Consider the following 13865-nt stretch of genomic DNA (forward strand, 5'->3'; position numbering starts at 1 on the left):
CCATTGGGCAGTGAGGTTCAACAGTCAAACTAAAACCCAGAACCAGGACACAAACAAGTCTCCCACTGACGGACCAGCAGGAACCAGCACAAAGCCAACCCAAAGACACCACCTACAGATCTCCAGATGTGCAAATCACAAAGAAATATTACAAATTTCATGAAAGGGCAAGCCAACTCGCCAGCTCCGAAAAGCAGTATGACTGAAGAGGAGATGGAGAATAAAAAAAAAAAAAACTGAGGCTATGATAGCAGAAATGATGGAAAGCGTCAGGAACAAATTCAGAAAACAATTCCAGGAGTTTAGAATGGAAGTCTCGAAGGACATCCAGGAAGCCAAGAAAGAAATGGAAGCAAAAATGGATACAGTGCAAACCTCCCTTAAAGAAGATCTTAACATCCTGAGAAGCAAAATGCATGAAAAAATAGATTTAAAATACAACTCTTTAAAAGAAAAAATTTCCACGATCAGAGCTGATCTGGCAACCATAAATAGCTCCATGACATCCATAAACTCCACACTTGAAACCACATCACAAAGAATAAATCATATTGCAACCTGAATCTCGATGTTGGATGATGATGCAGCCGATAAGGACCAGAAAATTACCACACTCCAAGAAACGGTAAAAACTCTAGGGCAGACTAATCCAGGAGCAAGTGGACAAAGAAAAGAAATATAATCTGTGCATAATTGGAATAGAAGAAGGGGCCGAATACCAGAGCAGAGGGCTTCAACATATTTTCATTAAAGTGATTGCAGAAAACTTCCCCAATCTCACAAGGAACCTCACCCAGATAACCGAAGCCTGTAGGACGTCTGGCAGACCAGACCCTAGAAAATCCTCGCCCAGGCACATAATAATCAAGACTTCAGATCTCAAGAATAAAGAGCAAATTTTGAATGCAGCCAAAGCGAAGAAAAGATTTATTACAATGGGAAGAGGATCCGAATAACAGCAGACCTCTCCACACAAACCTACCACGCACGAAGAGCATGGAAGAACACAATCCAAGTCCTACAGGCCAACAATTGCCAACCGAGAATTAGACATCCAGTGAAACTACAATTCACATTTGAGGGGAAAACCAGATCTTTCCATAGCAAAGAGGATCTAAAGGAGTATGTGAATAAAAAACCAGCCTTACAGCGAATTCTAAGAGGGGAACCCCACCCAACAGATATCGTACAGAACACACAGACAGAAACAGAAAGAAACTACAATAGCCAGAGCCCAACAGAAAGAGCAGCTCATTAAAGACAAGAAAAAAAAAATAAAAGGAGAAGAAAAACAGCCTAACAGGAAAATGGAAGGGGGAAAAACACTCTTATCCTTGATTTCTTTGAATATAAATGGTATAAACTCTCCAATAAAGAGGAGCAGACTGACAGAGTGGATCCTCAAACAAAAAGTTGCCATCTGTTGTCTTCAAGAGACTCATCTTACAGCAAGGACTAAAAACAGGCTTCGAATGAAAGATGGAACAAGATCTGCCAAGCAAACGCACCTACCAAAATGGCAGGTGTAGCCATCGTGGTCAAAGACAAGCTGGACTTCTCATTAAAATCAACTCTAAAAGACAAAGAAGGACACTACATTTTAATACAAGGAAAAATCCAGAATCAAGACATCACAGGGCTGGAGATATGGCCTAGTGGCAAGAGTGCCTGCCTCGGATACACGAGGCCCTAGGATCGATTCCCCAGCACCACATATGCAGAAAACGGCCAGAAGCGGCGCTGTGGCTCAAGTGGCAGAGTGCTAGCCTTGAGCGGGAAGAAGCCAGGGACAGTGCTCAGGCCCTGAGTCCAAGGCCCAGGACTGGCCAAAAAAAAAAAAAAAAAAAAAAGACATCACAGTTATAAATGTATACTCACCAAACAAAAGAGGCCCTACATATGTCAAGCAAATTCTCACAGAACTACAGAACAAGGTAGACCCAAACACAATCATAGTGGATGAGTTTAATACCCCACTATCTCCAAAAGACAGATCCAACACCCAGAGGATCAGCAAGGGAGCTGAGGACCTAAGTAACACCATATCCCAAATGGGTCTGACAGATCTATACAGAATCTTCCACCCTACAGAGACCCAATACACCTTCTTCTCAGCAGCCCATGGATCATACTCCAAAATAGACCATGTCATAGCCCACACAAAGAACCTAAGCAAATACAAAGTATTGATCTCATCCCATGTATTATATCTGACCACAGTGGAATAAAGGTAACCCTCAATAACAACGGTTACCACAGAGGCTATACACATTCTTGGAGGCTAAACCCCACACTGTTATCCAACACTTGGGCCACAGACCAAATTAAGGATGAAATTAACGAATTCCTAAGCCACAACGACAATGAAAATACATCACAAAGAAACCTATGAGATACAGCTAAAGCAGTACTGAGGGGCAAGATCATTGCCCTCAGCACTCACATTAAAAATATGGAAGCAGAGCAGGTGAATAACCTCACAATGAAACTAAAACAACTGGAGAAACAAGAAATGATCAAATCTAAACTGACTAGGAGGAGAGAGATCACAAAGATTAAAGAAGAGATAAATCTGATTGAAAATAGAAAGACCACTCAACAAATAAATAAGACTAAAAGCTGGTTCTTTGAGAAAATAAATAAAATTGACAGACCCCTCGCAAGACTTACAAAAAAAGAAGAGAAGAGACTCATATAAGTAAAATCAGGGACTCCACCAGAAAAATTACAATAATAACACATGATATTCAAACAATCATAAGGAACTATTTCCAGAACCTCTACTCACTAAAAAACAATAATTTTACAGAAATGGATCAATTCTTAGAGAAGTATAAACTGCCCAAACTGAACCAAGAAGAAATAAATCAACTAAATAAAGCAATAACTTACAGTGAGATACAGGGGGTAATCAAGAGTCTCCCAACAAAGAAAAGCCCAGGCCCAGATGGATTCACCAATGAATTCTATAAAACCTTTAGTGAGGAGCTAATACCAATACTCCTCATACTCTTCTGCGAAATAGAAACAGAGGGAGAAATCCCAAACTCATTCTATGAAGCTAATATTATACTCATCCCCAAACCAGGCAAAGACCCAATAAAAAGAAAGAACTACAGACCAATATCACTAATGAACAGAGATGCAAAGCTGCTCAATAAAATATGAGCTAACAGGATCCAGAAACTGATCAAGAACATTATACATCATGACCAAGTAGGCTTCATCCCACAGACACAGGGATGGTTCAACATTCGTAAATCAATGTAATTCACCACATAAACAGAACTAAAATCAAGAATCACATTGTTATCTCAGTCGATGCCCAAAAAGCCTTTGACAAAATACAACATCCATACTTATTAAAAGCTCTGGAGAAAACAGGAATAGATGGAACATTCCTCAAAACAATAAAAGCCATATACAACAGACCAACTGCTAATATCATATTAAATGTGGAGAAACTAAAATCATTCCCTCTAAACTCAGGAACAAGACAAGGATGCCCACTCTCCCCACTTCTTTTCAACATAGTGCTAGAATCCCTAACCATAGCAATAAGGCAAGTGGAGGACATCAAAGGGATCCACATCGGCAAGGGAGAAATCAAGCTATCCCTATTCGCAGACGACATGATCTTATATCTGAAGGACACAAAAAACTCAGTCCCCAAACTCCTACACCTAATAAACCATTTTGTCAAAGTAGCAGGATACAAAATCAATCCACAAAAGTCAGCAGCTTTTCTGTACACCAGCAATGTACAAGCAGAAAAGGAAATTATGGAAACAATTCCATTTACAGTAGCCAAAAAAAAGAATAAAGTACCTAGGGATCAGCCTAACCAAATACATGAAGGACTTATTTAATGAGAACTATAAAAATCTAAAAAGGGAAATCAAAGAAGACACAAGGAGATGGAAAGACCTCCCATACTTATGGGTAGGCAGAATCAATATAGTGAAAATGGCCATATTGCCAAAATTGTTATACAAATTCAATGCAATCCCCATCAAAATCCTAGCTACATTCATCACTGAAATAGAGAAAGCAACTCATAAATTCATATGGAACAGCAAAAGACCTAGAATAGCCAAAGCAATTCTAGGCAAAAAAAAAAAAAGCAGTGCAGGAGTTATCACAATACCAGACTTCAAGCTTTACTATAGAGCCATCATAACAAAAACAGCCTGGTATTGTAATAAAAACAGACCTGAAGACCAATGGAATAGAATTGAAGACCCAGAAATAAAACCACACTCTTACAGTCAGCTGATATTTGACAAAGGAGCTAAAGACATACAATGGAAAAAACAGAGCCTCTTCAACTACTGGTGCTGGGAAAACTAGGCAGCCATATGCAGAAAACTCAAAGTAGACCCTAGCCTATCACCATGCACCAAGAAATGGATCAAAGACCTCAACATCAGACCTGAATCCTTGAAAGTACTGAAGGACAGAGTAGGAAAGATGCTAGAACTTATAGGCACAGGACGGAACTTCCTGAATAGAGTCCTGGGGCACAACAAATAGCGGAGAGACTCGACAAATGGGACTACTACAAAATAAAAAGTTTCTGCACAGCTAAGGGCATAGCCACCAAACTAGAAAGACAGCCAGCCATATGGGAACGGATCTTTACCAGCACAGCAACAGACAAAGGCCTAATATCTGTCATCTACAGAGAACTCAAAAAACTAAGCCCCTCCACGCCAAATAAACCAATTAGGAAATGGGCAAAGGAGTTAAGCGAGATTTCACAATAGAAGAGATAAAAATGGCAAAGAAACATATGAGGAAATGTTCAACATCCCTGGCAGTAAAGCAAATGCAAATAAAAACAACCCTGAGATACCACCTCACTCCAGTTAGAATGGCCTATACTTTGAACTCAGGCAACAACAAATGCTGGAGGAGGAGTGGGGAAAGAGGAACCCTTCTCCATTGTTGGTGGGAGTGAAAATTAGTATAACCACTTTGGAGAACAGTATGCAGGTTCCTCAAAAAGCTCAACATAGACCTACCCTATGACCCAACCATACCACTACTAGGCATCTATCCTGAACAACAGGTCTCAAGATATCAAAAAGACACCTGCACATCCATGTTTATCACTGCACAATTCACAATAGCCAAATATGGAAACAACCCAGATGCCCCTCCACAGATGAATGGATCCAAAAAATATGGTACCTATACACAATGGAATACTACATAGCGATTTGAAATGGTGAAATATTGGTATTTGCAGGGAAATGGTCAGGACTTGAACTAATAATGTTGAGTGAGACAAGCCTAGAACACAGAAAACAAAGGGGCATGATCTCCTTGATATATGACTGTTAAGGTGGGGGGAGGGGGAGACAGTAGAGACCAGGTCTGTGAAACCAAAAACCTCTTCTCAAATGGTATTGCCCACAGGTTTGGGTCAGTGACCCCACATTATGTAACTAAAACCAAACAATTACTCAAGATATAAAGGTCAAAAATAGACCTCTCAGTGTATCACAATAGCTGAAAAGCTATGTATATACGTTCATAAAAGACAAGGATAAGCAAACCCTATTGCCGACATTACATTTAAAGCCCTAGGCTAATTTCCTTTGGCGTAGGCCACGTGGCTACTGTATATGTTTTTGGTACATTGTATATTGTATATATGTCTACCTGACCTAGGGAAGGGAAAGAAAAACAGGGTGTAAGATATCACAAGAAATGCACACACTACCCTACTATGTAACTGTACCCCTTTTGCACAACACCTTGTCAAAAAATTGTTTAATTAATAAATAAATTATAAAAAAAAATAAAATTAAAAAAAAATAAATCCATGAGTAAGGCTGCACTTTATAAGAAGTTAAAACCAGTCAAGGTCTTTTCTATTTCATTTGAAGGGTAGAAAGTTACAAAGAAAAGAAATTTCTCCAGAACATTCACAGTAGGGCAGAAATTTTAAATTATTGCTATCCTATCAGGCTCAGTTGCAAATCCTGGGCCTGCCAACTATGAACTCTGACCAGTAGCCAATCACATGGCCTTTCTAAAGCCATCTCCTTCATTCCAATACTGCCTTGTAGTGTCGTGTTATTTGGCACAGTGCCTGCCATGAGGCTAACATTACAGAATGTTGACTCTTTCTGCTATCATTACTGTAAAATAGGGGTCCGAAGAAAGAAATTCTTTCACTTAGCATCAATTCATATAACACAAATATACTCACACCTGAGAAGGACTCGCCACAATTTTACCATAGTTTAAAGTTCTATAAACTCTAATCAGTACACAAAATTATGGACACCTGGACTAATAATTTTATTTATTTAGAAATGAGATTGTTTAGTACTAAACAATTCTCTATCAAATATGCCTCTTGGTAGACTTATCAGAGAATAAAAAATGAAACGAAGATTAAAATGTAGAGACTACTTGGGAGTAAAATAATGCTTCATCCACATCTTTGGTGAAATTTGTTATATTTGTCTTTTTTGATTATAGCTAACTGGAGTGACATGATATCTCACTGTGGTTTTACTTTGCACTTCCTTGATGACTTTTGAGATTGAGCAGTTTTTCATATGCTTTTTGGCTAGTTGCACAGCTTCTTAATGTCTGTTTCATCCTTTGGCCCTTTTTAAAACTTGCCTGGTTAGAGGAAATTGGTCATTCTTTTTAGTTCTTTGTGTATTCTGGATCCAGTTTTTTTGTTCCTTGAGACAAAGTCCTATGATGAATCCTAGTTGGCCTCAAATTCTGTTCCTCCTATTTTACTTCCCAAGTTCTAAGATTACAAGTGTGCTCCACCATGCCCAGCTACATGACCACTAAATTATGTTAATTACTTCTTTTACTGTGTGGAAGCTTCATAACTTGATATAGTCCCATTTGTCTATTTTTATTTTTTTGCCTGTGCCTTCTATCAGTTATGGGAGTGTGAGAAGAACAGGGATCTGACACTATCATGGCCAGCTAGTGTTGGATAAGCAGGTTCCAACCCTGTTCTACCATTTCTTAACTGGTGAGCCTTGACAACGTACTTCTGTAAAATGGAATTTATGGCAATCATTTTATCATAAAGTTTTTTTAAGATTAAATTAGAAGAGAGAGCCAGGTGCTAGTGAATCACAACTGTAATCCTAACTACTCAGGAGACAGAGCTGAGACTCATGGTACAAAGACAGCTAGGCAGGAAAGTCTGTGAGACTCTTATCTCCAATTAATGACAGAAAAAGCTGGACGTGGAGCTGTGGCTCAAGTGGTAGAGCACTAGCCTTGAGCAATAGTGCTCAGGATTCATGTCCAGGCCCTGAGTTCAAGCGTCACAGCTGACAAGTAAATGAGAGGGGGCTGAGGTTATAGCTCAGTGGAAGAACATGTACTTAGTATAAAAGCCCCCCTCACACACAGAGAACATTTAGATAACATATGAGAGGTACTTAGCTTGTGGTTCACTTACATAGCAAGTTCTAATAGTAGTAATACATTTCTACCAGTACTATGTTTATGCATGAGATGCCAGAAAACTCACTTCTGTGCTCAATTTCTAAATTTCTTTATCTCAAAGATAAAAGTAGTATCATTCTTTTGCAAGGTTACTGTGAGGACTGAAAGAGGATTATCTGTGGCCCTTGACGGCTAAAGCATTTGTGTTTGCTCTATTGTATTCTGCACAACCCAAGTGCACTGTGGGAAGGGATAAGGAGCATTCTGCTCTCAAAGGACCCATATGACTAGACACAAAAGTGCATGCGGAGCTCTAAAGCTTTCACTTAAAAAAAAATTCTAAATGTTACCTTTGCTGGTCTTCACTTAAGGACCTTAAAGACAAGATGTTACTTGTCCAAGTACTGTTTAATTTATTAAAACATCACTATTCTTTTATTAGAAAAATGGAAGATGAGACTTTGGGGAATAATGTAATAAGATCAGGTGACACAAAGGGACCTTGTGAGTGATCCAAGGGAAATTTGGAGCAGTTAGTGGCACACTACTAGAAGTGACCAGAAGTACAGTGGGTTACACACCCATCAAGCATGCCTACACTTTGCCATCACAAGTTCTATGAGTTTGGACAAGTCCTTCCACCTCCCTATTCTTTTGTTTCCTTATCTATAAAATGAGACCAATGACAGCACTTACTGCATGGGGTAGTTGTGAAAATCGTCAGAATGAATGCCTAGCACATGGTGAGTGCTCAGTGAGTCTCATTGGGGGGGGGGGGGGCGATGTGAATTCTTCAGGCTCTTGGCTTCTTGCCTTTATTCCTATTTGGGCCCCAGGATTTTCTCTGGATGTGTGTTATATGAGAACTACAGCTGTGAACAATCCATAAACAGATAGCCTATGCCCACAATGCCCTATGTTCAGTGCCTAACTATGAGGATCTTGGATAAATCTTGTAGCTCTTCTAGGTATCCTTCATCTTCTAAGCAAACCATTGTAATGCTTACTCTGCCTGACAGGGTTCATGAAGATTCTACTTTGAAAGTCATTAGCATTTTAAAAAAAATACTCATTTTTGATGGACCATTTGTTTCTTCCTTGAGCTCCCCCAGAGACAGTCTGTTTTAACCTGTGTTCTCTGAGAAAAAGGTACTTTATCTGCAGTATCTAGTGGTCAAGGACCATTGCCCATGTGGCAATGGCTAAATGGACATTGGAGATACAGACATGCTCCATCAACGTGGTTTCTCATGTATTTGCCAGGTGTCACCAACACATCATCATCCCGTGGGCACCGGAGAGCAGAGGCAACACGCCCACACGGTCCTGTCCTCCCCACCCAGAGCAATAGTCAGCCTGAGGTAAGACTGCTTGAAACTCACAGGCTTCACTTCTAGGGAATTCCCTAGCTCAGAGAAGCCAGAGATTTGACTATCCATCACTTGTCTCCACAGTCTAAGAAGCACTCTTCCTTTTAGACTTTTCCCATTCTTCATCTGTTAATGAAAATTTGTTTGGGGGATGCAGTTGTTCACAGTGAACTTGCCTGCAAAACAGATAATGGTGGCATTCTGGCTACTGAGAGCGATGTTGCTTTAGCCTCAGGAAGAAACAAGATCTGGCTTCAATCCAGATCAAGGAGGATTGGCTCAGCAAGTCTCCAAACAGGATTTCAGAAACAAGAGAAACCAGGAAACACTGGGGAATATATACTTGAAAACTCGACAGAGCAATGTTGCTCTCTACTGGTATTTCTTATATTTGCACATTCAATCTAATTTTATGAATAATCAAATGAATATGTCCACAGATGGACAAATAGAACTTGATATTATAACCTTTGAGCTTCTAACAGTTCTGTATAATGGCCAGGAAAACATGTAGCATACACTAAAGTCTGAACTTAGACAAAGCCCCTATTATATATTTCCTGACTTTTTTCTCTCACTCCTTGAAGCTCTCCATGAAATGTCCTCTGACTTCCTCCTCCTGTCTTACAGGAAGCCCAGGGGAGAGGGCAAAAAGTGCCGGAAGGTGTACGGAATGGAGAATCGGGACATGTGGTGCACGGCCTGCCGCTGGAAGAAGGCCTGCCAGAGGTTCATCGACTGAGCCAGCCAGGGGCACCGTGCCTGAGCTGCTCCTTCTTTCGCCTCCCACCGCAGGTGATGGAAAGAGTTTCTCCTTCGAAACGAAGGAGGCCCAGGGAAATCCCTTCCAGGAACCGTGGTGGAATTACAGCAAAACAAAAAAGAAAGAGAAAAAAAATACCACCTTCCCTACTCCTGCTGAGAACCCAGCCAAGAGCAACTAGAAAGATTTCTTTTTTCCTTTCAAAAGAAAAAAGTCAGCTCTGTTTGCTGTGAGTCTCGGTCTTAACACTGTGGACTTCTGTAGCAGTTGAACCAACCAAGTCCATTTTTCCTAGGAAGGAGGCATATTTTGATAATAAGCTTTCTGAATTATGGTATTTCCAAGGCTTTTTTTTTTACACATACACATAAGCTACATGTTGGTAGCATTTGTACAAAGAACAATACATACTTTGTGAATAGTCTTTTCTCTGTTTTCCAGTTAGCTCCTTGGAGCAGTTGACATCACAATGTGCTGCAGGAAGGAGCAGCACTCTGGGTATCTTTTCTGAGTCTGTTTTGTTTTGTTTTGTTTTTTAAGCGTGGCCCCCAATGGAACCATGCTAGAGCTGTTAGCTTGGAGGGCCCCTGATGGCATAAGCTGGAAAAGCGATTGGCAGTGGAAATCACCAGCAGACTTCACTCCCAGTTGAGTTCTGAAGCCGGTTGTTAAGACTGGGAAACATTTTGAAGTCTTCCTGGGATCTGTTAGAAGCTCTTTCCCAAGAAGCGGCACAGCCAGTTCTCTACCTACCCCAACTAAGACAGCAAGTGGCTCGGTTAGCCATCTGGTAAGCCTCGCTGCTTCTTTCAGGGATCGCTACAAGTGCAGCTCAAATCTGTTGCACTACTTGTCCATCAAGATAGTAGCCAGGTCCATGGGTCATCTGTCCTCCCCTCCAGATTCCACCACTGACTGATGCCATAAAAGATAGAGAACTCCAAGGCCCCAACAGGTTTGCTTTAGGCAACAGAACATGTCTGACATGTCCCCATCTGCTCAGAAAGTCCGATTTAGGTCAACAAACCAACTGCATTCTGAGTGCACTTTTATAGGTTTGATGCTTTAGCATGTCTGGAAGATGGGTCCATGAACAAAGTGAACATTATGTGGATAAATAGAAGACCTAAGCCTTTATTTTTCTTACAAAGAATTTTGGAGCTATTTGTTAGGCATTCCCTCAGAAGGGAACATATGGAACAAGAGGAAAACACATGTCGGTAGAGGAATCTTTCATTGAATAGGATCAGGGCTAGCATTGGGCTCGTTATTGGGATTACTAACCTGTTGTCCTTGCTTCTTTGTATATGTGGGTAGTGGGTGGAGAGTGGGGAGAAGCTGCCCAGCCCCATAATGAAACTCATTCTCCATCTGTCCTACTCTGCTCAAGTTGTATTCCTCCTGTACCTATGCAATGAAGTATGAGTAGCCTAAAGGTGGCACTGTGTGGGGAGGGGGACATAAGAAGTTTAAGTGAAATTGCACAGAGAAAAGCTTAATATATATGTAGAGATTGTACATATGTTTTTTTTAAATAGTAGAAGAGGGCCACCTCATACTAACAGATGGCCTTTGTTAACGCAAGAGTGATAAGGAAGTGCTACAGTGCAACATCCATCATTTGTGCATTCATATATTTTGGCGATTTTATTTTTTCAACTCACATATGACTTTTTAAAAGATATTCCTTGAAAGAGATCTGACCTTTCCCCTTAGTTATTTTTTTAAAAGAACACTTATTTCAAAAGAAGAGAGAAAAAAGGGCTTTATCTAATTGTATAAGATTCCTGAAGAGCATTAGACACAACAGCTGTGCTGTAGGTTTGAGTACTTACAAAGTCAGAAAGGAAACAATTTGTTGGTTTCCTCTACCCTGACATGTTCTTTCTCCTGGCATTCTGTCACTGCCTGTAGCATTGCTGTTATGAGATGACACTCCACTCTGGCCTCGTCCAGAAGATCCTTTGTGTATTGTCCATGACGTCATGGTCATTGAGAAGTTCTCCATGTACTTAAATGATATGGCACGCCTGGTACAGGGGTTTTTCTCTTTGGCAGGCTTTTGACTCTTGGGTTAAGGCACAAATTGAACAAAAATGAGCATGACATGGTTTAAGTCTATCTCCTCTCCCAGAATTTTGGAATACAACAAGGAAGAGACCTTTGCTGTGGAGCAGGGCCTTATGGCTGTCACCCTCAAAGACATGGTCCAAGTGGAATTCTGAGCTGAAGCCCAGCTAAGTCAAGCTTTATCCTTACTCCATTTTCTGACAGCACACAGGTAAAGGAGAACCAGAGAGCTGCATTCATGCAGCTTCCCCAGGACATCTGTGTTTTAAAGTCTTCTGCACATTAACACTTCTGCATCCCCTGCATCCCCTAAATGGGGGCTCCATTCTGCCAGCCAGCAGCATCTCTGTGTACTTTCTCTTCTTGCTCAGAGGTACAGATATGCCCTCAGTATTTCCCTGCCTCTGCAAACACCCAATCCCTGTATCAAGGCATGGAATGACTGGGAGTCTACCAACTACACCTGGCCAACCTTGAAGAAAAGGGATTACACTCCATACAAGTCACCCAGCAAGCACTGAATTGCAATATACAGCTTCTGATTGTACAGGTCAAATTTTTGAGGTTTTTTTTAACCAAATGAAGTGCCAAATTAAGGCAGTTGACACTATCTCTGTGGAACCCTTTTCCTTTTCATGTCTGCACTTGGCAGGGAGGAGGGGGGCAGGGAGAAGAGTGGTTCCAGGATAAGCTGGCTGCTAAACTGGAGCCCGAGCATCCCAGGGAGGTCACAGACCTGTGGAATGAAATGGCAATACAATGAATTTTGGTCCAATGAAAATGTGTGATTTTTCCCCCTCCCTTATTGCTCCTTGCTTTTAAAAGGGTTTATCATCCTCCCTCCTACCTCTCCCCTGACAGCAAGCTCCAAAGCAGAGTATGTATCAGGCAGTATCATCAAACCTGAGGTCAGCCCGTAGTTTGGACACTCAATTTGTGGGAAGCAGTAAGAAACCTTGAAGAAAACACCCAGGTATCAAGTGGGTCAGAGAAGAGATGCAAGAGGCCTGCAGAGCCCTGACTCCTGCACATCTTGGGGCTAATCAATCAGGTGACATCCTGGAGCATCTTGTCTCCCTTGCTATCTCTTCTGCTGGGAGCAGATACTGGAAGCCAGGAGAGAGCTGCTGTGGTCAGGGCCTCAGGGCTCTGGTACATAGCTCTACATAGCTCTGGCAGGCAGCCTCTAGCAGGCATGCCCTTCTCTCCACCTCATTTGCTGGGATGTTTCCTCCCTGGGTTGGCAAAAGCCTAGAAGGGAGTGGTTTCTGACCAGGAATGTGCTTGCTCAGCTGAAAAGTATCAATGGCTGCTTGCTGTCTAAAAAAGGTGCCCTTCATTGGACAATTCCTTGTCTGCTTCTCAAACCATGCCGCAGACAAAAAAATTCAATAGAGACTGGCCCTGTTACAGATCTTGGAATTTCCAAAAACTTTTCAAAGATAGTCACACATATATTGCAAATTTTTCTGAGGCTGAAATGTACCCCATTAGCTGTCAAGATCATTGGTGTTGAAGTCTGCTGCTTCTGCTGTCACCACCCTGCCACACTCTTGCAAGCCCCCCAGGGTCTACATTAGGCAGCATTGCTGGAATCCATTCCCCCATTTCAGACTGCACTGCTAATGAAGCGTGGCAATCACTTAAGAAGGTGCAGAGAAAAGTGGAAAGCATTGTACATGTGAGTGAGAATACCATGAGAAGACTAGCAAAATACTGTAAATAATACTATTTCCTCAGGGAAGCATAAAAGAGATGTGAAAACTGATTTGGAGAATCCTAAGACAAGGGTTTTATTGTCTCAAGTCTTTTCTAGTCACAGTGTTTTTTGTTCATATGAACGTGATACAATTTCAAGACAAATTTACCTGAACTGAACAATACTGATTTTCGTGAGAGGTGGGAAAAATACTCCCCATGAAAAACTGGCTCTTTGTAGCTGGCCTGCAGTCTAAGTCTGACATTTGAACCACAGGCGCAGTGCCTGCTGGGTATTCCTAGACTCAGTAAGGCTTTTGCTGAATGTAATTGTGAATATGAAGCCTTGCCATTTCTTTTTATAATCACTTGGCTAGCTATCAGCAGAATTTTGTAGGCAAAAGGGAGCCGCTCAAGATGTGCATTTTGCTTTAATAGCATGTTAAGAAGCATACTGCCGTGGACTTCTATGGACAAGGTGCTGCTTTCTCTCACCACCCTGTAGGATTTCGACCAACCACATC

The 13865-nt window shown here is 41.2% G+C and overlaps 1 protein-coding gene across 1 annotated transcript in view; it reads left to right on the forward strand.

Annotated features, from left to right (window-relative positions):
• The window catches only part of Znf704 (zinc finger protein 704), a 192674-nt gene extending 181566 nt beyond the window's left edge, over positions 1-11108 (forward strand). The window contains exons 8-9 of the mRNA XM_048358983.1: positions 8704-8801; positions 9441-11108. Of these exons, the coding sequence (XP_048214940.1) occupies positions 8704-8801; positions 9441-9552 (210 nt within the window). The 3' untranslated portion in view covers positions 9553-11108. The remainder of the gene's footprint in view (positions 1-8703; positions 8802-9440) is intronic.
• Positions 11109-13865: the final 2757 nt, after the last annotated feature.

Source organism: Perognathus longimembris, chromosome 12, assembly GCF_023159225.1.
Source record: "Perognathus longimembris pacificus isolate PPM17 chromosome 12, ASM2315922v1, whole genome shotgun sequence".
NCBI classification, from domain to species: Eukaryota; Metazoa; Chordata; class Mammalia; order Rodentia; family Heteromyidae; genus Perognathus; species Perognathus longimembris.